This window comes from Diabrotica virgifera, chromosome 4 (assembly GCF_917563875.1).
Source record: "Diabrotica virgifera virgifera chromosome 4, PGI_DIABVI_V3a".
Classification (NCBI taxonomy): domain Eukaryota; kingdom Metazoa; phylum Arthropoda; class Insecta; order Coleoptera; family Chrysomelidae; genus Diabrotica; species Diabrotica virgifera.
This window is the reverse complement of record NC_065446.1, coordinates 32,497,998-32,524,992: the sequence shown is the minus strand read 5'-3', so window position 1 is coordinate 32,524,992 and position 26,995 is coordinate 32,497,998. Positions and strand designations below refer to the sequence as shown.

At 32.4% G+C, this 26,995-nt stretch overlaps 1 protein-coding gene across 4 annotated transcripts in view; it reads right to left on the bottom strand.

Moving 5' to 3' along the window:
• The window catches only part of LOC114333525 (serine/threonine-protein kinase 26), a 136,687-nt gene that overhangs the window by 72,366 nt on the left and 37,326 nt on the right, over window positions 1-26,995 (bottom strand). Inside the window, exons 2-3 of one of the 4 annotated variants that reach the window (XM_050648124.1) lie at window positions 25,571-25,733; window positions 21,686-21,998 (exon numbers count right to left, since the gene is read on the bottom strand). The exons of 1 other annotated variant lie outside the window; for it this stretch is intronic. In XM_050648124.1, coding sequence (XP_050504081.1) covers window positions 21,686-21,850 — 165 coding nt within the window. In that variant the 5' untranslated portion in view covers window positions 21,851-21,998; window positions 25,571-25,733. The remainder of the gene's footprint in view (window positions 1-21,685; window positions 21,999-25,570; window positions 25,734-26,995) is intronic. 2 more of the 4 variants (XM_050648125.1, XM_050648126.1) reach the window with 2 other exon arrangements.

The following is a 26,995-nucleotide window of genomic DNA, read 5'->3' as shown; positions in this document are numbered from 1 at the left end:
AATAACAAAAGAAAATAGAAGAAGAATATATACAACAATAATAGAAAGTAAATAGAAACTCTGGAAAATAAACCAAAGAAACAAATCAAAAATTAAGGCCATGGGAATGGGCTATTGGAGACGATGTTGCCGGCTCACTAGACTTGATAGTGTGAGAAACGAAGATATTAGGAGAGAAATGGAAATTGGTCTAGATATAAACGCAATCGAAGCCAAAAGACTCAACTGGTAACGACACTTTCAGAGAATGTCTGAAAATAGATGGCCAAAAAAATGTAGAAAAATGGACTCCACCCACTAGAAGAAAACGAGGTAGACCAAGACGATCCTGGAGAGAAGCTGTCGAAGATGCAATGACCGCCAGAGATAAGTCGAGATGACTAAAAACGAAGCCAAATACCTAGGAGTCAGGCATCAGAAAGATTTAGACACTAACCTCCAAAAAACTATAAACAACAAACAAAACCCAAAAAATTAACAAAACTGCGCAAGCCTCAAAAAATATTACTAATAAAAATAACAAAAAAACGGGATGGAGGGGCCCAACTCTCGAGAGTCGAGTCACCGAACTTGACCCAATAATGCCCAAAATTATCTTCTCTATCTTTTTCTTCTGCTTATCTCACTCTTGAACCACTTGTAGTCTAGCTCTACCGAAGCCCGACCAAGACACCTCTACCAGACTGAAGCCCAGACCTTGGTATCTTGATTTGTGTAACCGTATTGTCATTTATCAGAGTATTTACCATCTCCGATTTGGTACACTCACCAACCGCTCAACTTGGTAGACTACAGAACAAATGTTGAAAATGCAGTTAAACCCGACGTTATAATTCCAATGAGGCACATCAGCCAACTGTACAAGTTTGTCAAAATATGTCAACTCCAACAAAAGTTATCAGCGACCAAAACGCCCTTCACTATACTCATCTTCAATTTACAATAAGCAAATTGGCTTACATTTTGTGTACCAGCATATGGTCTAAGAGCTAGCAACGTTTTCGAGAAAGTATTTTAAGACAGCTGAATCTTTAATATATTGTTCCCTATGCTTCCTCGAACACCGTACCGGCCATCTGGCTGCTGATACAGATTGCGTTCATTACTGCGCATCGCACCTGTACAGGTAAATACAAAATCAGGGTGATTTATTATTGTGATAAAGCTTAGTAGATCCACTCTAGTAACAGATAGCAATAAAAGTTAATAACAAAAATTGTAGCCAACTTTGAGCTTCACATTACAAAATTAGTTAGAATGTTACAGGCTGTTCGATAACATAGTGGCAGACCAAACTTTTGTTGTTTTAAATGAAACACCCTATATTTTATTTTATATTCTAAATCTTCTTAACTTCCCCATCATAAAAATATAAAGGTTTATTATGTTATACAGGGTATTTACAAAGCTATAACCAATGTTCTATGAAAATCGTAATAGGTTCAGCTCCCTGTATAAATAAAAATAAGCACACCAGCAATGGTTTATTGGTGCCATATTTTTTTGTTGATTGTCAAAATTTATAAGAACGATTGATATTGCTAATTTTCTTTATATCGAATACAGGGTGGGTCAAAACGCAAATACATTATTTTCTCAGTAATTTTAAATAGAACACCCTAATTAATAACTTGCTCTGAAAATGAAAGTAATGGTACGGTAATGGTACTTTTCAATAGTGATATAAAATACAGGGTGTTCCATTTAAAATTTCTGAGAAAAGAATATATTTGCGTTTTGACTTACCCTGTATTCGATATAAAGAAAATTAGCAATATCAACAATTCTTAAAAATTTTCACAATCAACAAAAAATATGGCACTAATAAACCATTGCTGTTGTGCCTATTTTTATTTAAACAGGGAGCTGAACTTGTTACGATATTCATAAAAAATTGGTTATAACTTTGTAAAAGCCCTATATAACATAACAAACCTTTATATTTTTGTGATGGGGAAGTTAAGAGGATTGCGAATATAAAATAAAATATAGGGTGATTCATTTAAAAAAAACATAAGTTTGGTCTGTCACTAATTTTGTAATGTGAAGCTCAAAGTTGGCTACAATTTTTGTTATTAACTTGTATTGCTATCTATTACTATAGCGGATCTACTAAGCTTTATCATACACTAATCAATCACCCTGTATATTGAATTTAAAATTATTTTAAGACGTAAAATTTTTGTGTCATTACTGTTTAAACCACAGAAATGTCTGGCAATTATAATTCATATTTCTAATAATGTTTAAAAAGTAATGATAAAAAAATTTTTTCGTCTTAAAATATTTTTAAATTCGATATATTTACCTGTACAAGTGTGCTGCGCAGTAATGAACGCAACCTGTATCAGTAGCCAGATAGCCGGTACGGTGTTCGAGGAAGCATAGGGAATAATATGTTAAAGAACCAGTTGTCTTAAAATACTTGTTTTTCCGACGTTGCTAGCTCTTGGTCCAATGATAGTGTGATGGTGTGGCCTATACTCAAGAAGATCAATTGTCATTATTTTGGTCCTTTATGGCCACAACTGAAGCTCCAACGATTTGTCATGGTCAAATAAACCAACAGTGACACTTTATTGCTTTTAAATACAAAGTGCACGTTTTATACACGTTTTCATGGTTCGTTGTATCCTTGTATAACAAATATAATATGTACTATTAAAACTAAAACAGTAACTATACAATAAATAGATATTTGATTTATCCACGTGAACTTATTTATGTCCTAACACAAAAAAGTAATGAGAACGCCAGTCGCTCAACAGTGAAATATTCAATAGGGAAGTAACACGTATGTAATTGGAAATTTAAATGAACGGCAACCAGAATATTGAAAACAAAAAAATTTCCTCTATATAATTATTAATTTGGATAGAAATAAGGCTACCAATTTAGTTCTTAAAGTTAAAAAAAAGTGGTACAGTGAGCGGTACTGTAGACTAGACTTTAAATTTTTAATATTTTTAAAATGGAATAAGTAATATTCTTTTATTTTACGATTTTTTTTACAATTGATTTACAAAATTTATTTATTTATTTTAACAATTATTTGCACATTCAAACGTACTTAAAATCGATGTTAGTTAATATCATTGTTAAAGATTTTAATAAAATTAGTTTACATACAAATGAAATAGAGAATGCGGAAAAATCCCCTTACGAACAATTCACACATCCACTACTTCGGGCTGGGAAAATTTTTTTGAATAGAATCGAAGATTCAAACACCAGCTCTTAGAAATGTTTTTTTTTAAATCCAAACACAAAAAAAAAAAAACATTCTCTATTTCATTTGTTTGTTTTCGTACGAGTGGCCGTCCAAACCAGTACCTGTGGATCTTTTGATCACTGAGTGTGTTTCAAAGATCTACATCTTTTGTTTTTTTTTTCATAAACATTAGTTTACATGTTGTATAACGGACTCCCCCAACGCTTAAATGTACTCTTCACTATTTCGTGACGATCCACGATTGGACCATCAACTTTTGTACTAAGGTAAGTTAGCTTAAATCGACATATTTTAATCTCAGGAATCTAAGGTTAACGTATGGCCCATTCTTTACCAAATACCCTGTATATTAATAAACATCAGTAGTGGGGGGGGGTGACAATATACAGCCCTGTCTTACACCCTGAAAAATGTCTATTTCTTCCGACATTTGATCCTCAATTCTTATTTTGACTTTCTGGTTCCAGTAGAGGTTTGAAATTACTCTGATGTCGTGGCTGTCAATGTTTTTCAGTTTTAAGGTATTCATTAGTTTATCGTGCTGTACCTTGTCAAATGTTTTTTCTAGTTTATTATATTAGATCTGGATCCCGCGTATGAAAAAAACGTTGATTAATAGCAAGCTGAAAATTTGTTAATAGCTTGAGGGTGTCTAGTCGGACAAACTTTGATGTATGGGAACACTGGAACAGGGGAAGTTTTAATTGTGGAACAGTTTAAAAATTTGGAACGGTCAGACCACGAAAACGTCACATGCATTTTGTCCGACAGAACTTCCAATTGATTTGTTACCCTTTCATTAAACTCTCATGCAAAAATCAGGCTATCACCAAATGGGAACTATTGGGACCGTGCAAGTTCGGCAAAGCGACCTCTATTTCTACGCTCTGTACTTTTATTCGCACTTTTAATTATATTGGCCAATTATTTTAGTCCTGGTTGCTGGATAATTGTCAAGGCCATAGTCCAAAAAAATAATAAGAAGAAAAAATAAGATGCAGGTTATGTTATGCAAACATAAACAATTGTATGTAGTAAATAAAATTAGTTATTAAAATTCATTACTTCAAGCAAAATACAATTAATTAAATTTACCTTTAATAATAATTGCATATCATATCAATATTGTGGAGCAATATATAATTTTTCTGCTTCAATGACAGAAGGTATGAAATATACGTCAATTTGACAGTTTCAATTGACAATATGAATTATTTAAGATAGTTGCAATATTTCTCCGCGACTCGCGCACGGTCGTTTCTCGTTTCCCTTTCCAAGTACTTGCACACCGCGAATAATGAGTGGAACACGTAGAATATGTCAAATGACAGGAATTTTGACAGATGATAAGTAACAGTCTGATTTTTGCATGAGAGTTTAATGAAAGGGTAACAAATCAATTGGAAGTTCTGTCGGACAAAATACATGTGACGTTTTCGTGGTCTGACCGTTCCAAATTTTTAGCCTGTTCCACAATTACAACTTCCCCTGTTCCAGTGTTCCCGTCCATCAAAGTTTGTCCGACTAGACACGCTTAAGCTATTAACAAATTTTCAGCTTGCTATTAATCCACTTTTTTTTCATACGGGGGATCCAGACCTATAGGTATGACAGATAGGTCTAACATTGTTATGAATGACGTACAACGTAAAATAAGCTTTGTCTTATTGCCATAATTTGTTGAACAAATTATTTATTATGTAAACATGTTCAAGTTTTTGTCCCTTCTAAAAATACGATATTCGTCGTTATTGTACAAATGTGTTTTTAAATAGGCCAACGTAACAGTCAACCAACTAAGCAGATAAGGTTTGAATTTAAAATATCTTCATTTACAAAACATGAACTGGTATAATATGGTATTCGCTTTAACAACACCCGATAAAATGGAATAATTTTATAACGGAGTGTAGTAACTATTGTGGTTTCGATGGTAATGAATCATGATAAGTACCTACGGTATCCGTAGGTATTTTATTTATGGATTTTTTCAATAGCTCACTTTATAACAATGTAACGGAATAATGATGAAACTTAATGTAGATTGTTAGACATTGGGGTCAACATTTCGAAGACTTTAAAATTCTTGCTTAGAATCCAAAATATCAAAATAATAAAAAGTTTGTCATTAGCCTTCGTAACGGGTATCTCAGAATTCACCTAAGAAGAAATTTTGAAAAAATGTTTTGCTTAAAAAAATTTTTTAATTGAATTATATCTAAGATATAAAATATGTCGTTCTGAAGCTATTTCCTTATGGCATTTTTATAATTAAAAATCTAAACGGGAACTGGTGTATGTTTTCAAAAGACTGATAGTGTGTAAATAAATTTATTAAATCAGCTAAGTACTTTCAGCATATTAATGCCATCATCAGAGCTATCCTATAAAAAGACTAAGTTGAAAAATCTTATTCATAAAAAATTATAAAGTGAAACTTACGTCTTATAGGTGTAAAAACCTCAAAAGAAGAGAAAACTTCGAACAAACACATTCTTTAGTTTAAAATAAACCCAGAGATATAACCACTGGTTAGGGTTTACCCTAAAAGCTAAATCTTAACCTTAGATTCCTGAGCTAAAACTAAAGAATGTGTTTGTTCGAAGTTTTCTCTTCTTTTGAGGTTTTTACACCTATAAGACGTAAGTTTCACTTTATAATTTTTTATGAATAAGATTTTTCAACTTAGTCTTTTTATAGGATAGCTCTGATGATGGCATTAATATGCTGAAAGTACTTAGCTGATTTAATAAATTTATTTACACACTATCAGTCTTTTGAAAACATACACCAGTTCCCGTTTAGATTTATATAGAAGTGTGTACAAGTCAAACAGTCTTTTTCTATTAATTTTTATAATTAACTATTTAGATGGGAATTTTACTGTCACCGTTGCATTTGGTTGTTTTTTAAAGACAGATCACATGCTATGATATTTTTGTGACGGATATTCTTGGGTTGGGGTTGATTTCTTGTAATCGAATGAACTATCTTTCAGTAAAGTCGTCCCAGGAACGGAACTCATAAATATTGGCAATATCATTTTAAAGTCTTCTACTTTAAAATGTATAATATATGTCTGAATTGCTGATATAAATGAGTCAGATTAAATAAATTATTAGAAGAATTTTTTACTAAGCAACAACATTTTTGTTTAATCTAGTAGTATTTTGTATTTTGACAATGACACCCGATTTGGGCGTCGAAACGTTAATAAATTTATTTTATCAATTTAATTGTGGCTTATTTCCCATCTAAATAGTTAAGGTGATACAGTAGCGATCAACAAGTAGCCAAAACGCGTTCCAAGATTGCGGCTGTAATTTTGAATATTTTTTCGAGATATTTGGCACACGCACACGTATTTGTAATATAATAAAGAATGGCGGTACAGAGCCCAATTTGAAAAATATATTAATAAGTGGAAATTACTCTGTAATTAAATACAATATTAAAAAAAACGAGCTTGTACCGCCATTAAGAACAAAAAAATACACTTTCTTCAAATAAACTTTTTTATCCGATGCCTAGATTTTGTGTCATTTTGGAACTACTAACCCTACGTTAGGCGCGTCGTTATTGCTGACAAGCTTAGGCGCGTGGTCTACGATCGTAGACCAATAGTTTTTTGTCGTATAATACCGGATTTTGGCAAAATTAACAAATTAGTGGTTAATAACATGTTTATTTATGTTCGCACTTTGATGTTAGATATGTTTTCTTCCTTGGCTTTTCTCATTTTGACAGTGGTAAAATTAAAAACCAAGTCATGATTTTTTGGGTCTTTATTCGCAAGTAAATGAAAATGGTCACAAAAATAAGCTCAATTTAGTAAAAAACACAAAATATTTTTTATCTTTGAACTTATAGAATGACCAATAGGGATAAATAATAAAGAATAGAACTAAAAAGTAAAAAAAGAACAAAACTATTAAATGGTCAAAGTGGCACAATTTTAGTCCGTCAAATATTCAGTGCAAATATCCCCAAAATGATCCTTAAATGCAAATGTGTCACATCTTTGGCATGCCCTTCTTGTTGACATATTGCAAATTCATGCACAAATACAACTTCGTCCCACGTAATTTGTTGGAATATTAGGGGAAGGGGGTACGACTTCTTGAACTCCGAGCAGTACGCGAGCTCGTCGTCTAAGTTCTCTTAGCAGGGAAGGCATAGTTGATCCATATTCAATTTGCTGTTTGATTAGTTCCCCTGCTAAGTTTTCAATGAAGTCGCTTCTTGAAACATTTTCATTTATGTTATTAGCTTTATATACACAGCAGGCTACATATTAGCTTTATATATACAACTAAAAACTGGAACGCGCTTAGTCGCGTGGTCTACGGTTGTAGACCAGTGCTCTTTGAATAATGGTAAAAAAATAATGCAAACAGATCGGCGGCGTTTAGCAAACTGAAGAGTAAGTTGGAAGTATTAGTGACAGCTACTAAGCGGGATGGGGGCGTATGTGCAGTTTTATGCAATTGGCGACAACTTAAAGGAGAGTGGTCTACGATTGTAGACCACGCGCCTAACGGAGGGCTAATGAAATAAAAAATTTTAGTAGTTCCAAAATGACACAAAATCTAGGCATCGAATAAAAAAATTTATTTGAAGAAAGTGTATTTTTTTGTTCTTCTTAATGGCGGTACAGGCTCTTTTTTTTAATATTGTATTTAATTACAGAGTAATTTCCACATATTAATATATTTTTCAAATTGGGCTCTGTACCGCCATTCTTTATTATATTACGAATACGTGTGCCAAATATCTCGAAAAAATATTCAAAATTACAGCCGCAATCTTGGAACGCGTTTTCGCTACCTGTTGATCGCTACTGTTTCCTCTTAATTATAATATGTCGTTATGTATATAGGGTGTTTGGTAAAGAATGGGCCATAGCTTAACCTTAGATTCCTGAGCTTAAAATAGGTCGATTTAAGCTAACTTACCTTAGTACACAGGTTGATAATAACCGAAATACAGGGTGTCAAAGTTAAACTTTTATTTTATTTTTATTCTTGAATATTTCCTGACAGGCATGGTATAACAACACGAAATTTGGTAAGCTGGGGTTTTTTGGGACAAGAACTCTAAATTCGCCACTAAAAATAATGTATTAACCAGAGGGCGCCACATACGCCTGTCAGCGCTCATTTTATAGATTCAATTTTTTTTATTACCCACTCTACATACTTTTTGAATCAAAACTTTTATTCTGTTAATAATTTTACTTAAAAAAGGTGTACTACATTTATCTTGTTAAACTCGCTAAGAATTGTAGTTACAACCGAAAAATAACTTAAAACCATAAAAATCTCCAAAAATGTATTGCAAATTACGTCAAATTAAAGGACCCCGCAGAAACCTTATGGGAAATGGCTCTCTGTCAAATGCTCTAAAACTTTGGGTTCTGGTAGTCCTTGGTGTGTCGAACAAAAGACTCAATGGGCGTGTAGCTCCAAAAAATCATGGTTTTAAGTTATAAGTCTCTGAAGTTATAGGTACTGTGAGGACGTTTGAGTTGGAATCAATTCATTTTCTCGAGAATGGGCAACTCTGGAGGTAAATTACGAATCAGGTCGATTTTTATTTTTTAAATTATAATTTTTTGGCATATACAGTATGTCCCTGTAAGTTGTATCCATATGGAAAACTTTGTTATTATTAATTTTACAGAAAAAAGTTATTCTTTATAAAAAGCTCTGCATGGTCCAAAACCTAAGATTTAACCATCAAATATCAATTTTTTTGAATATTATACGAGGTATGTCAAAAAGTTTGAATTTAACTCAAGAGTAAAGTAGCTTTATTTTTCTCAATATTGAAAATTGCTATTATGAAAAGTTGTTTGGAATTAAAAACTATATTCTAATATGCAATTACATCCTTCTAATTGAAAAAAAAAATGTTTTTGAAAAATTATGGATAACTAACATTATTTTCAGTTATTTCAATTCTGATAACTCTTTTATTATTAATTTTACGAAAAAAAGTGATTCTTCATAAAAAGTTCTGGATAGTCTAAAACCTAAAATACAACTATCTTATATGAAGTTTTATCAATTTTATACGAGGTATGTCAAAAAAGATAAATTTAGATCAAAAGTAAAGTACCTTTATAGTTCAGAATATTTCAATTAAAAGGATGTAATTACATAATGAAACATAGTTTTTAATTCTAAATAACTTTTCATAATAACAATTTTTGCTATTGTGAAAAATAAACGTATTTTACTCTTGAGCGAAATTCATATTTTTTGATTATTAGAAGGATGTAAGTACAGTGGAACCTCGATAACTCGGATTAATCGGGACCGCGGCCGATCCGGGTTATCGAAAATCCGGGTTAGCCGGAGAATATGGTGAAAATTAATAAAATACGGTATACTTACAGATAAAATCCGTTATAATTGAAATAACATGAAATATATATGCACAGTACACATCTAAGTTACGTATAGTTGTATAGAGCATTGTTCATTTCTTGGTAAAAAACTCATGCGAAAAATACGACTGTAATACTACACACAATACGGTCACAATCGGAACAATGTTATGTTATTTAAGAACAGTGGAGACTAAGACCATTGTTTAAAAAAGAATTTTTTAAATAGTCTTTTAGTCTTTTTTGAACAATGCTAAGGCAGTTTGAAATAAATAAAGGAATACAGGTGCCTGTTGTTTCCGATAATCCGAGACAATGAACGTCGCTCTGCCGCCGTGCGCCATGAGGTACACATTATCTTTCAAATATTATATTACATACATTTTTATTGTTGAAATGTTTGTCTGACGAAATTCGGTCCGGGTTAGCCGGACTTCCGGGTTATCGGGGGCCGACTTATCGGGGTTCCACTGTAATTGCATACTAGAATATAGTTTTTAATTCCAAACAACTTTCCATAATAGCAATTTTCAATATTGTGAAAAATAATGCTACTTTACTCTTGAGTGAAATTCAAACTTTTTGACATACCTCGTATAATATTCAAAAAATTTGATATTTGATGGTTAAACTTTAGGTTTTGGACCAAGCAGAGATTTTTATGAAGAATAACTTTTTTTCGTAAAATTAATAATAAAAAAGTTTTCCATATGGATACAACTTACAGGGACATACTGTATATCATACTAGTGACGTCATCCATCTGGGCGTGATGACGCAAATTAACTTTTTATTTGTTAAACAAAGCCATAAACACATAGTGTTTCCCGTGCCCAATGCATGCGTTTTAATGTACGTAATCTACGTAGAAATTGTCTGTATGCGGGCCTACTCGTTCGATTTCAAATGAGAAATGCATTGAAAACATCAATCACTATGTGTTTATAGCTTTGTTTAACAATAAAAAAAATAATTTTTAGCAATGAAAGTAATCAAAACTGATAAAATTTGACTTGAACTTTCAAATGCGGCAAGCAGAATTGCTATTTTATTTCTCAATCAAAAGTTATTCGGGTTCAAAAATTGCAATTTTTCGATTTTTTGAAAGTTCAACCGCGTTTATGTCGAAAACTATGCATCCTACGAAAAAACTTGTAAAAACATTTTTTGCTTAGAATGACCCAAAAAATACAAAAAAATGTTATGTTTTGCGAAAAATCGCTGTTATGTGATTCCTCAAATTCTTTGTTTATAACAATCTTATCGACATCCGGATCGACTGTTACCCAAAAAATTCGTGTTCTACGGGTCAAAATACATAAAAAAACTTGGGTAATTCCATCTGAATTAAGGAGGCCGTTGTACCCCCCACTGGCGACAGGACTATACATACGAGTGAAACATCCATAAATATAAAATGCCACTATAAAAATTTACGTGTGTATGAATATCACAAAGAAATAAGGGTTAAAATAATAAAAACTCATAAATAATGCACGTCCTTGGTGGAAGTACTTAGAAACGTGTGCTTACATAAATTTAGGTTTATTCTGTTTGTACCGGTTTATTTTTTAAAATTCCTTTGAAACTAAACACGCAAAAAACTTACGTATCATAAAAACAAAGTTCGTCTAGCCAATAAACATTATTAGCCCAGTAAATGAATGGGATAAACGGCGATACCGTGTAATTTTCAGGGTCAACTCCGAATTGCATAAAAACTTGGGTTTAGGTTCTACTTACCCTCCACTTCAAAGTTGAATTTGTGCCGTTGGTGGCTTTTGACTTGGGGGGTGATGATCACCCCTTCTCGGGGTTAAAAAAACATACGTTCAAGATAAGCCCTAAAATGGATAAATTGACTGATTATAAGCAACTTTCGCTCGTTTTTTATGTAAGTCAATACTTTTTGAGTTATTTGCGATTGGATAAGTTTATTTTTCGACAAAAAAACTACGTTTTCAGACGGTTTTTCGCAAATAACTCAAGAAGTAAATATTTTATCGAAAAAAATAGTTTTAGCTCATGAAAAATACGTTTTTATTCGTTCAATTCCAAAGCGAATATTTCATCGTGAAATAATAAAAAAAATTAAGCACTTTTCGGGAAAATCCATTTAAACTTTTTTAAAGTGTTAAAAAACAGCTTTATTTTAATTGTTTACAAAAGTTTCTAGCATTAAAAATAAGCGAGTTACGCTCAAAATAAAGTTGGCCCCATTTTTTGGTAAAAGAAATGAAAATCTCCCTGTGTTTAGCTTCCCAAATGAAATTAATCGTTACCGCTTTACAAACAATTTACTGATTTTTTATATGATCTGTCAGTTTCATCGGTTTAAAGTGCTTATTTTTGAAAGGGTTATAGTTAAAAGGGCTTGAACGAGTCGCTAATCACGAGTGTATGCAAACTTTGAACAGTCATATCTTAATCAATTTTTGTCTTACATAAAAACAAAATGAAACTAGCATATGTAAAACAGCAAAACCTACATTTTTTTTAGTCTGAGATTTTTCGTATCACTAATACTTTTTAAGTTATTTTGAAAAAAAGAAATTTTTCCAAAATTTAAAAAAACTATTTTTTTACTATAAATATATAATCCTAAACCCATTTACCCTAAGGTGTCGTTTACTATAAAACCAATTTTTTTCCAAAATAAGCACGTCAAATCTGTCAAACCCACAGATCATATAAACAATACACATATTTAAAGTAAATGGTAAAGCGGTAACGATTAATTTTATTTAGAGGGAGATTTTCACGATTTTTTTTACCAAAAAAAAAGGCCCAACTTTTTTTTCAGGGTAACCCGTTTATTTTGATGCTAGAAACTTTTGTAAAAAATGAAGATAAAGCTTTTTTTTACTTTAAAAAATGTTAATAAGTTTTTCCCGAAAATTGCTTAATTTTTCGGTGATTTCACGTTGAAATATTCGATTTGGAATTAGACGAATAAGAACGTATTTTTCATGAGCTACAACTTTGCTTTTACTAGGTTTATAGACTTCACTGATACACCCTTTTTTCGTTTTTTTTTTTTTTCTAAGCTACATTTCGGCTAAAAATGACCGTCTGAAAACGTAGTTTTTTGTCGAGAAATAAACATTTTCAATCGCAAGTAAGTCGAAAAATATTGACTTACATAAAAAACTCTATAGGACGAAAGTTGCTTATAATCAGTAAATTTATCAATTTCATCTCGGGGTTTTTTCACCCCCGAGAAGGGGTGACTATCACCCCCCAAGTAAAAGCAACCAACGGCACAAATTCAACATTGAAGTGAAGGGTAAGTAGAACCTAAATCCAAATTTTCATGCAATTCGGAGTTGCCCATGAAAATTACACTCCAAAACGGTCTTTACTGGACAACGTTCCGGGGAGAAGATCAAGAGGACGATCACCAACTAGATGGTCTGACCAAATAAAAAATTCACCTGGAAACTCATTCTGCGAAGCTCTTAGAGCAGCTGAAGATAGAGACCAATGGAGAAACATTGTTAGGAATACATATTGGAAGAAATCATGATCCTCAGTAATGGGGAAACGACAGGAGAGAGAGAGTGTCATTATGAAAATTAAATAGATACCAGTACTTTATTCGATAATATTAATAATCTAAATGAACAATATACATTTTAAGTAGAAATAAGTCGCTATATTTCAAAGAAACACCAAGTGTCTGTATACAGTGCGTCCATAAAGTAACGCATAAATTCATTATTTCGTAAACCGGCGACTTTAAGGAATAATCCCGAAACAGGTCGATTTTTATTTTTAAATTGCCACTTTTTGGCATATATATCATACTACTGACGTCATCCATCTGGCCGTGATGACGTAATCGATGATTTTTAAATGATAAATAGAGGTCATGTGATATTGATGAATAGCTCAATTAAAAGGGTATTGAATTCTCTATTCAGTAGTATAAACATTAACATAATTATTTATACATGGTGTTCAAAAAAAATTATTTAAATTAATTGAGAGAAAAAGAAGAATGTATGTAATTTATTTATTTTAAAATACATTTTACTGTTTTCAGAAAATAGGAAAAAATGTGTTTATGTGACAAATAAATATTGTTTTTGGATTAAATTCAATGTTAAAGCTGCTACTAACATGCCTCTCGGCAGTTTGAACATTTCGTTTAAGCGAAAATCAATGTTCATTTTTCAAATAATTAATTTTTCTGTTTCCTGGCAGCAGTAAAATGTATTTAGAATTAAATAAATTACATACATTCATCTTTGTGTGTCAATAAATTTAATTAATAAAATATTTTTTTGGACACCCCGTATAAATAATTATATTAAGGTTTATATTACTGAATAGATAATTGAATACCCTTGTAAATGAGCTATCACATGACCCCTACTCCCATTTAAAAAAATCATTGATTACGTCATCCCGCCCAGATAGATGACGCCACTAGTATGAATTATACGCCAAAAACTAGTAATTTAAAAAAATAAATCGACCTGTTTCGGGATTTTTCCTCACTGTCGCCGGTTTACGAAATAATGAATTTATGCGTTACTTTATGGACGCACTGTATAATAGTACTATACCTATAATTATGACAATTTGAGACAAGATCAAACATCTGGTTAAATTATTTAATTATTAAAAACATTTTATTGATTCATAGGAAAAACCAACTGATATAATTATACCGATTTACATAAATATTATTTGTTGTTGTTCTGATTTCAACAAAAATAGTAGTTTGTCATTTTCTTTCAATTGTGATAAATACACAAATAGGGCAGTCAATGAGGATATTTGGCTCCGAATTCCATCCTACTACATCTAGTCCTGTCGCCAGGGGGGGTACAACGGCCTCCTTAATTCAGATGGACTTACGTAAGTTTTTGTTATGTATTTTGACCCGTAGAATACGAATTTTTTGGGTAACAGTCGATCCGGATGTCGATAAGATTGTTATAAACAAAGAACTTAAGAAATTACATAACAGCGATTTTTCGCAAAACAATACATTTTTTTGTATTTTTTGGGTGATTCTCAGCAAAAAATGGCCTTTTTTTGGCCTACAAAAAAAGTTTTTTCGTAGGATGCATAGTTTTAGAGATAAACGCGATTGAACTTTCAAAAAATCGAAAAAGTGCAATTTTTGAACCCGAATAACTTTTGATTAAAAAATAAAATAGGAATTCTGCTTACTGCATTTGAAAGTTCAAGTCAAATTTTATCGGTTTTGGTTATTTGCATTGCTAAAAATTAAGTTTTTATTTGCCAAACAAAGCCATAAACACATAGTGTTTCCCGTGCCCAATGCATGCGTTTTAATGTACGTAATCTACGTAGAAATTCTGTATGCGCGCCTACTCGTTCGATTTCAAATGGGAAATGCATTGAAAAACATCATTCAATCACTATGTGTTTATAGCTTTGTTTAACAATAAAAAAATTAATTTTTAGCAATGAAAGTAATCAAGACCGATAGAATTTGACTTGAACTTTCAAATGCGGTAAGCAGAATTGCTATTTTATTTTTCAATCAAAAGTTATTCCGGTTCAAAAATTGCAATATTTCGATTTTTTGAAAGTTCAACCGCGTTTATGTCGGAAACTATGCATCCTACGAAAAAACTTGTAAAAACATTTTTTGCTTAGAATGACCCAAAAAATACAAAACAATGTTTTGTTTTGCGAAAAATCGCTGTTATGTGATTCCTCAAGTTCTTTGTTTATAACAATCTTATCGACATCCGGATCGACTGTTACCCAAAAAATTCGTGTTCTACGGGTCAAAATACATAAAAAAAACTTGGGTAAGTCCATCTGAATTAAGGAGGCCGTTGTACCCCCACTGACGACAGGACTAATCGATTTACTTGATATTTTCAGAGTAAGTAGGGAATAGATCAGGAAACAAAGTCTACCTCATGCCGATGTGCGCTTTTATCTTGTGGGTATCTATAGTAGTGTAAATTTAAAATCTCGACTGAATTTCTCGGTTGCATTAGCCGCCATATTGATTTTAAAGGAGAACCGTTGTTGCTTAATATCTCCGCCATTTTCAACTTCTCGACAAAAACTGCAGGAACTATTGGAAACGCAATTTCCTACACAATTTGTTCCACATTTTTTTATGCGATCAATATTTTCCGAGTTAAGGGGGAAAATAGTGGAAGCGGAGGGGAAGCATAATTATTGAATTGTCTCATTTATTATTAACTTTACGACATAATTGTACATAAACAAAAATAAAGAGAATTATATTTTATACAATTTTTGAAACTTCCAATGAAACACCAACCAAACTAAGTACATAAACGACATAAATAATAACTTATATGCATTAAATTCACTTAATTTTATTAACTAGCGGGTTTTATTGGTCGAATTTGTCTGTCGATAATTAAGTTTCATGTTAGTTAACATATTTTAATATTTCAACATTTTTTTTTTTTTTTAGTTTTGGACCCTGTTGGGGGGAATTATCCCATTCTCCCCCTCCTCCTCCCCCCGTAGACCCGCCACTGGTTCTCTCGAAAAATCGTAGTAAATCGTAATTGCAACAATTTCAGTCCTTACACTTTTTGTCGAAAAGTTGAAAATGGCGGAGATATTGAACAAAAACAATTGCTATAAAATCAATCAAGTCTTACGCTCGCGCCTTTACCGCATACGTACTACCTTAAATATTGATTTTATCAAAAAAATGAAAAAAAATCAAAATTGTACAAAATTTAATTCTCTTCAGTTTTGTATAGGTTCAAATTTGTTGTAAAACTAATAACAAACGAGATAATTCAATAAATCAATAATTATGCTTTAACTGTCACTATTTCCCCATAACTCAGAAAATATCGACTGCACGAAAAAAAATATAATAAAAGAAATTATAGAAAATCGCATTTTCAATAACTTCAGTTTCTACACTTTTGTCGGAAAGTTGAAAATGGCGGAGATATTGAGCAAAAACGGTTCTCGTTTAAAATCAAGATGGCGGCTAACGCAACGGTCAAATTCAGTCGAGATTTTAAATTTATACTACTATTGACCCCCCCTAAAGATTAGAAAAATAAAATTTGGGGCAGCTCGTAATGCAAGGTCAAATGCTATCCCGACTGGGTTATTTGTATATCATGATTTAGGAGTGCTCCTCGTAACATTCAAGTGTATTGGTTTGTTTATTTCTAGTGCATCTTTATGGTGATGTTAGTATAGAGACTTACAACTTTTTGCACTGTATTCAGGATGCTGTCAGAAGAAAGTCTAGAATAGAAAAATAGGTGGAAATGCATAATTGCATTTTAAAATGCATCCAAAAGTGCATAAACATGTCAAAATAAGTGTATTAAAGGCCAGATTTTGATACTCGGGGGTTTTTGGGGTCACTGAAGATGAATACGACATCAGAGCCGACAACCGGATCACCTGGTGTCCAGAGTCACTGCTAAGGTAGTTTAAGGTGCATCATCTGGAGGTTCGAGGGTTATGGCACTAAACTGACGCAGATTACTTGGAGGTTTTTGGGGTCGCTGGAAACGAATACGCCATCAGAACCGACCCTTGGAGTACCTGGTGCAGTGTCACTGCTAAGGCACGTCATTTTCTGGAGTTGCGAGGGTTTTCGGAGTTAAATTGATGCAAATATATTACTCGGGCGGTCTTTGTGGTTGCTGAAAACGAATACGTCATCAGAACCGACACCCCGAGCACCTAGTGTCTAGGGTCACGTAATCTTCTGGAGTCTCGAGGGATTTTGGCACTAAATTGATCCAGATTACTCGATGGGTTTTTGGAGTTACTGAACACGAATACGCCATCAGAACTGACCTCCAGAGCTGCTGATGTCCATGGTCACTGCATTCGGCCTTGAATGCTTGGAAACAGAGTTGGCAAAAACCAAGGTTTAAAAAAAAACCAAAAAAATTAGGTTTTTTTGGTTTAAAACAGGTTTATTTGGTTTAAACCAGGTTTTTTTGATACAAAGTATAATAAGTCTAAAAACTTTATATTGTTTTATAATATTAACTAATAAACAATGAAAAATATGATTAAGGTGATACAGTAGCGATCAACAGGTGGCAACAAACGCGGTCCAATATTGCGAAAGTTCTGCGAACTTTCAAAAGTGAGGCAACAGTGCGTCGGTAATTCGCCACACTGACAGTGACGTTTATACTATCAAAAACAATAATTTTTATACACATAGGCGCGAAATGTTGCCAAGTCAGTGACGTTCGATTTCTTGTTATATAGTAGTTCCAAGATTACACAAAATCTAGGCATGGGATAAAAAAGTTTATTTGAAGAAAGTGTATTTTTTTGTCTTTCTTAATGGCGGTACAGGCTCCTTTTTTTAATATTTTATTTAGTTGTAGAGTAATTTCCACATACCAACATATTCCTGAAATTGGGCTCTGTACCGCCATTCTTTATTATATTACGAATATGTGTGCCAAATATCTCGACAAAATATTCAAAATTAGAGCCGCAATCTTGGAACGCGTTTGTTGCTACCTGTTGATCGCTACTGTTTCCTCTTAAGACAACTTTTATTTTTATTTACACACCCAAAAAATCAATATAACAAAAAAACATCATCAAACGTTATAATATTCAAAATAACTAAGTTCAAAAGTAAAAAAATAGAAATTATTTATCTTAATCTTTTCATTTGCGGCAGCTGTAGTAAAAACTTCAAATAAAAACACCAGTTTGGAGGCTCAGTAAAAAAAAATAAAAATAAAAAGACCAGATTTACTTAAACTAACTGGTTTTTTTAAGAAAAAAAACAGTTGGTGTAAACCTTAAGCATGTTGGTTTAAACCTGCCAACCCTGCTTGGAAATAGATTACTAGGCGGTTTTTGGGGTCGATGAATACGAATACCATATCAGAACCAACCCCCGGACTACCTGGTGCCCAAGGTTACTGCTAAGGCATGTTATTTTCTGGAGTTTGGAGGGGTTTTGGCCACCAGGTGCACCAGAGGTGGGTTCTGATGGCGTATTCTTATTAATCGACTCCAAAATCCCCGATTCATGTGTTTGCATTAATTTAGTGCCTAAAACCCTAGAAATTTCAGATGAAGTGCCTCAGCAGTGAACCTGGGCACCAGGTGCTCCGGTTGTCGGTTCTGATGGCGTATTTGTGTTCGGCGATCCCAAAAACCCCCTAGTATTAAAATCTGACCGTTAATACACTTATTTTGACATGTTTATGCACTTTTGGATGCATTTTATACACTTTAAAATGCAATTATGCATTTCCACCAATTTTTCTACGGTAGACTTTTTCCTGAGATCATTCTGAACACAGTGCAAAAAGTTGCAAGTCTCTAGGTGCTGCATTTAAAAATCGACATCTGTTAATTTTAAAATTGTCATTTGAGAAAAATCTAAGAATGGACATTATTATGATGTTGAAAGGAGGCTATAAATAGCTTACCTTAGCTTAGTACCATCTTGTTATTTCAGTTCTTAAATTACGTCTCAACAGCTATTGAACTAATTTTTCTTCGTTATTGATATTTTATGGACTTACGGTCTTAAAATGTTTATTCTTCTTGATATAGTAGTCATGTTGTTACTGGCAGATTGACATAAAGTCCATGCCATTAAATAATAAAAAAAATGAAAAAAATATTTTTAAGAAACGCTTTTCTTTAGTTACGAGTGACTAAAATTAAACATATTATAAAAAAATCAACTAAAAAGCAAAAAATAAAAAAAATAGAAAAAATCTAACACATTCGACAAATAAAAGCGTGGCGCGTCTTCATCGAATAAATGGTTTTCGCACCACCTTTTCTTTAACGAATGTGTTAGATTTTTTCAATTTTTTTTATTTTTTGCTCTTTAGTTGATTTTTTTATATGTTTAATTTTATCACTCGTAATAAAAAAAAAGCGTTTCTTAAAAATATTTTTTTCATTTTTTTTTTCATTTTTTACTTTTTAGTCTTACACTTTTCAAACATTAAAATATATCGTCATGTTTATTAAAATATATGTATAAAACATATATGTTGTACAAACATGAAAAGTAGTCGGAATCGGCAAAAAATTTGAAACTTTATTGTTTATTTAAGAATCATAACGTAAACAATTAACGTAAAAAGTGAAATTATGTATAGTTCATATAATTAGCTACAATCTGTAAAAGTTTCAAATTTCTTCACTGAAAAAAACAAGAGAATTTAAGCATTTTCCGTTAAAATCGTTTTTTTTTTATTTAAACAATTAATAAACAAAAAATTTTTTTATTAACTATTCGTGTATTGTTCCCGCGAATGCATATGTCTGCAAATTTTTAGTCATTTGCATTGAAGAAAAGGCAGTAAAATTAACGTCCAAAGATTTGACCCAAACGATTGAACTAAAGAAAAGCGTTTAATTAATTAATACGACAAAACGAATTCTAATGTTAATTGTGGCACAAAACGTCTCTACCGGTGGGTTTTCTAAGACTACGATAAAAACACGAATTTTTTGAATTCCAGTTTTGGTTGAAGTTTTGTTTCGTATTGTATTGAAATTTGACACGAATAAACGCCGATTTATATATAGGGTGTCCCAAAAGTAGCGGAACGGTCGAATATTTCGCGAACTAAACATCGGATCGAAAAACTGAAAAGTACGTGTTCAATCATTTTCAAAAATCTATCCAATGACACCAAGCACCAATCCTCACTACACCCCCTGGAGGTGGGGTGGGGGTAACTTTAAAATCTCAAATGGAAACCCCCAGTTTTTCTTGCAAATTTGGATTCGTTACGTAAAAGTAGGCAACTTTTATTCAAGACATTTTTTCGAACTGTGGATAGATGGCGCTATAATTGGGAAAAACGATTTATCCTGATACCACAGGTAAATTATAGAAACGGTCTAATCACGAAATACACTTCCAAATGAGAAACCAAAAAACAGATTTTTAATCTTTTTCGAAAACCTATCGAATAACACCAAACATGACCCTCCAGCCCACCCCCTGGAGGTGGGGTGGAGGGTAACTTTAAAATCTTAAATAGCAACCCCACTTTTTATTGCAGATTTGGATTCGTCATAAAAAATTAAGCAACATTTATTTGAAACATTTTTTAAAATTTTTGATAGATGGCGCTAAAAAATCGTATTTTTCCAATTAAAGGGCCATCTATTTACAATTCTAAAAAATGTTGCTTAATTTTTCATGACGGATCCGAATCTGTAATAAAAAGTGGGGGTTGCTATTTAAGATTTTAAAGTTACCCCCACACCACCTCCAGGGGGTGGGTTGGAGGGTCACGTTTGGTGTTATTCGAAAGGTTTTCAAAAAAGATTAAAAATCTGTTTTTTAGTTTCTCATTTGGAAGTGCATTTCGTGAGATACTAGACCGTTTCTATAATTTACCTATGGTATCAGGATAAATCGTTTTTCCCAATTATAGCGCCATCTATCCACAGTTCGAAAAAATGTCTTGAATAAAAGTTGCGTAAAAAACTTTTACGTAAAGAATTAAAATCTGCAAGAAAAACTGGGGGTTTCCATTCAATATTTTAAAGTTACCCCCACCCCACCACCAGGGGGTGTAGTGGGGGTTGGTGTTTGGTGTCATTGGATAGATTTTTGAAAATGATTGAACAAGTATTTTTCATTTTTTCGATCCGATGTTTAGTTCGCGAAATATTCGACCGTTCCACTACTTTTGGGACACCTTGTATAAACAAATATATGAGCGTTCAAATGTTGAAACTTTATTGTTTATTTATGAAGCATAACGTAAACAATTAACGTAAAAAGTGAAATTATGTATAGTTCATATCATTAGCTACAATCCGTAAAAGTTTCAAGTTTCTACATTGTAAAAAACAAGAGAATTTAAGCATTTTCCATTAAAATCGTTTTTTTTTATTTAAACAATTAATAAACATAAAAAAAATGTTTATTGACTATTCGTGTATTGTTCCCTCGAATGCATATGTCTGCAAACTATTGAAGTAAAGAAAAGCGTTAAAAAAAATAAATAAAAATAAAAAAAAATTAAAAAAAACAAAAATTAGTTTTATGAACAAAAAATTTCCAGTATAGATGTACAAAAACTTACTCTTTTCAATGCCATGTTTATGCTATTTCCTCGTATTGACAAATCCAACATTCCATGGAAGGACCACGACATAGGCCTTGGTATAGTTTTGCCATTACTTCTGAAAAAGTCTTTTTGTCCACAGTTGCCTTCATCAGATCCGAAATTTGAAGCTTTTTGAAACATTATCGATAAATCATCAACACATTGGTTTGTTGTTCTGTCACACACGATTCTCACTCACCGCGAAGAAGTCACACTTAATAATTTGAATAAATTTTCATTATCACAAAGTTTATTCGCAGTATTAATAAATTGCTATTTAATTATCTTACTGAGGTGAGATTACGGGGGATTTCAATAAAAACATAAGTACAATTTGTTAATGGAAAAGTCAATACTCACAATCTACACTAAGCATCAAAATTAACGCACCACCTTAAACATGGGACATTTTTGATGGCTCGTATTTCCTAAACCTGTTATCCGATTTTAGTGATTTTTTTAGTATATTATAGCTTTATTCTTCAAGAATATCGATGTAATAATATTACAAGAATAAAAAACCGCTAAACGCCGTAAAAATGAGTGGCGCATACAATATTCCAGCTACAAAAGATCTGATATGAATATTACGTAGCGCGAAAATGTATTTTCATTTTGATGCAAAACAAAATTCTAGTTTTGTTTTAAAATATTTTTTCATATTTGCCCAATTTGAAGTAAAACGCGCCACAAAAGAGTAACTTTGATACAGTTTGAAATTTGAAACTCTTTTGTGGCGCGTTTACTTCAAATTTAGCAAATATAATGAAAAAATCTTTTAAAATAAAACTAGAATTTTGTTTTGCATCAAAATGAAAATACATTTTCGCTCCACGTAATATTCATATCAGATCTTTTGTAGCTGGAATATTGTATGCGCCACTCATTTTTACGGCGTTTAGCGGATTTTTTATTCTTGTATCAGGAGTTTTTCAAAGTTATTTATAAATTAAATGTTTAAAGTTGAATGCAATGTTTTTCGATTACACGTTAAGCTTTATAAATGGTAGCCTTTGTCGCATTATCTCTCAAATGATCTAGTGTCCATCGAATGTACACTAGATTTTTTTTCTATTCGAAATAGCTTGAAAAAAATATTGGGATGGTCGGTAAATGAACTCGGATTGCCCGTTGCCAGATCAAATTAGCGTCGTAACCACTACAACTACATAAACCATTTAGGGAATAATCGTTAATTGGATTATACTTTTGTAGCTTAATAACTTCTAAACGGCTTAACCGATTTTGTTCACTAAACATGAGTTTGAAACGTATTGGCAAGTAGTATCTTATGCATCTAAGGTCAAGTATGATAACTGAAGCTATTACAGGAATTATTGAGCTTGAAAAACCTTTTTGCCCGTAAGAAATAGATACTTACGAAGCCTATAACTTAAAAATTCGAATTTTCCCGGATATAAGGTATACACCGTTAGATTCGTCTAGAGTCCTTCTACAAACGCTCAGTTATTGGCGTAATTCGTATAATAATTAACTTTTCCACACACATACATACATACATACATGCATATCCACAAACATTTTCCCTTTTTTAAATAAAAATTCACTCATATTTCTGAGCTCGGTAACTTTTGAACGGTATAACCGATTTTCAAAATTAGACATGCGTTGGAAAGGTAATGATCGCTTCTATTAGAAGCCGCAAAGGTCGGAGTTAAATTTTCGAAGTTTTTGGGAGTTTTGAGGACGAGAACGAAAAACAGACCCTAAATAGGAAGGGCCGTAAAATCCACACCCTTGGACCAAAATGGATGGTTGACATATGAATGGGTGACTCTTTTCCTGAACTTTAAGATGGGAGTTGGCCCAATTTTCAATTCAGTCAGATTTAGAAAATCGAAAATTTCGTGTATATAATAGTATCGCGTGTAGGGGGTGTAGGTGTGCGCCACTGGCGAGAACTGCAGTTCTCTGGTAATTGCTAAACAGGTAAGTGTCATTGTATACCGGGTGTAACAATGATAGTGTGTTTTTTCCGCAAAGTTGGAACACACTGTGGAATATACTAGCGTATATCAAATATTGAAATTAAAACTCAACTGTAGCCTTAGGCTTTCTTAACATTTTTCTTTTTGATTCATTCGATTATGTTGGATAATAAAAAAGTTAGGTACTTTAACATCTAGCCATGTTATTCATCACTACAGGGTGTTTCTAAATAAGTGCTGCAAACTTTAACGGGTAATTCTGCATGAAAAAATAATGACCGGTTGCTTTATAATCATATGTCCGCAAATGCTTTGTTTCCGAAATACGGGATGTTGCATTTTTCTTACAAACTGACGATTTATGTATTGCTCAAAAACTGATTAAGATTTGCAAATGAAATTTGGTAGGATTTAAGGGGTAGTTATTGCGCATTTTTTGACATACAATCAAGAGTTTTATATTCACCATTGGCGTGCATACGGGATGTATCTAAAATGTTTATACCCGTATGCACGCCAATGGTGAATATAACATTCTTAATTGTATGTCAAACAATGCGCAATAGCTACCCCTTAAAACCTACCAAATTTCATTGGCATATCTCAACAAGTTTTAGAGCAATAAATAAATCGTCAGTTTGTAAGAAAAAATTCAACATCCCGTATCTCGGAAACAAATCATTTGCGAACATATGTTTATAAAGCAAACGGTCATTATTTTTTCATGCAGAATTGCCCCTTAAAGTTTGTCGCACTTTTTTAGAAACACCTTGTATTGATGAATAACATTGTTAGTTGTTAAAGTACCTAACTTTTTTATTATCCAACATAATCGAATGAATCAAAAAGCAAAATGTTAAGAAAGCCTAAACAGTTGAGTTTTAATTTCAATATTTTATATACGCTACAATATTCCACAGGGTGTTCCAAAGACATTATCATTGTTAGTTACACCCGGTATACAATGACACTTATCTCTTTAGCAATAATATTATTACATCGATATTTTTGAAGAATAAAGCTACAATATACTAAAAAAATCACTAAAATCGGACAACAGGTTTAGGAACTATGAAACGTCAAAAATGTCATTTTTAAGGTGGTGCGTTAATTTTGATGCTTAGTGTATATGTTCTTTATTTTGATCTTAGAAAATGGCCACCGGTTTCGGGACTTACAGTATCTGTCCCATCTTCAGGCCAGTTAAAGAGGTCTTATTTTGTTTTTTGAAACAAACAATTAATAGGTATCAATTACAAGAGGGTTGTTGCAGCTAACATGCATAAAGCCTTCCGATGTCATCATCTCCTCAAGCGAAGACTTGCCCCTCAGTTTTTTCGGGTGGATCCTTTCTATATGTGGGCGTTACGTCAAAAGGTTTGTGTCCAGCTAGTGCACGGCTTTTTAATATAGTCGATATGTTTGTTTGTTTTTTTATATACATACTACTCTTATGTGTTGCAGTTGTTGTTGTCACTTGTTGGTTACAATTTTTGGAAATCCGTTGTTAGTTTTCAAAATAGTTTGGATTGCCAAAAATTGGAACCAACTTGTAAGTGACAACAACTGTAACACATAAGAGTAGTATGTATATAAAAAACAAACAAACCTATCGACTATATTAAAAGATGTACACTAGCTGGACACAAACCTTTTGACGTAACACACACATATAGAAAGGATGCACCCTAAAAAACTGAGGGGCAGGTCTTCCCTTCAGGAGATGATGACATCGGAAGGCTTTATGCATGTTAGCTGCAACAACCCTCTTGTAACTGGAATCTGTTAATTATTTGTTTCAAAAAACAAAATAAGACGTCTGGCCTGAAGATGGGACAGATACTGTAAGTCCCGAAACCGGTCGCCATTTTCTAAGATCAAAATAAAGACCATATAAGTTGTGAGTATTTACCTTTTTCATTACCAAATTGTATAATGGACTCACACTTGCAACCGTTTCATCACTGTAAAAACACAAGTCTGTGACACTTCAAAATATTTTTAAAGCGAACTGGCCGCAATTCAAATGGATGAAATAAATATTCAGCACGGTTCCACTTATGGTCTACAAGTAACTGTAAAAAAATCGAATTGATAGCACAGTCTTTTATGGAGTAAATTATAAATACATTATCCTTTAGATATGTAGGTGGAAAAGTACTTCGAAAATAGGACAAGAAATGTACAACAATCGGGATAGCAAATAATTAATATTTGATTAAGAAAACTGTATGGATTGTTAAATAACTGATATATAGTTAATGATTACTTAAATAGTTATTTCGGACTCGTTTATTAAATCGTTTTTACATTTTCTGTTTTGGAAAGTTAAATATAGACAATAGCCCACGTGGAAACATAAATAAGTGATATTGATTATTAATTTTAGTAACAGAAATGGATTACTTGAAAAGAGTGGACAGACATGTATGTTTTAAGAACAAACGAAAATATCACATTTAAGAAGTATGTATTATAGAAAAAGAAAAATTGATACAGTAAAAGATTTTATTATATCTATTAAGTACTAATAGAACGCTAATAGTAAGAAATCAATAATTATTTAAGTAGAATTAATAAAACTCGGTCAGGAGATGCGAAAAATGAAAACTAAAAAGAAAAACGCAATAGAATGCGGCGATTACCGCACCATTAGTTTGATGTCCCTTGTGCTAAAGTTACTACTGAAACTGAAAGTCATACATAAACATAACCGAATATATCATATTATACTGGACGTATGTAGACATTAATGATTCGCAATTTGGGTTTCGTAAAGGCCTAGGAACGCGTAAAGCTCTTTTTTCACTTAAGAAGCTATCCTAGTGTAAAAGTACGAAATTCATATATACGCCAGTCAATGGGAGCAAAAATAGGATATTACCTCCGAATTCTATCCTACTGCATGGATTTTAATGAAATTTTGAGAATAGCCTCTACTTATCTCCTAATTCAAAGTCTACCCTATGCCGATGTGTGCTTTTATCTTGGGGTGGTTCCCACCCCTTCTCGGGGGTAGAAAATTTCATGGTTAAAATAACTACGGAAGTGGCTAGAGAACTTAATTGTAAGCAAAAACTGTTCTATAATTTTTTTTGAAAACTCAATATTTTTTGAGTTATTCGTGGTTGAAAATTGGCCATTTTCATTGAAACAACACATTTTTTAACAGTTTTCTGCAAATATCTTAAAAACTATGCATCTAACTAAAAAACTATATAAAATATTTTTGTAGCTTATAAAAAACCAAAGAGACTAGTTCCTTCATAAATCTTCTAGTTATAATATAAAAAGAGATATGGTAGGTGAAAATAGTTTGTTTTTTTGGTGCATGCTC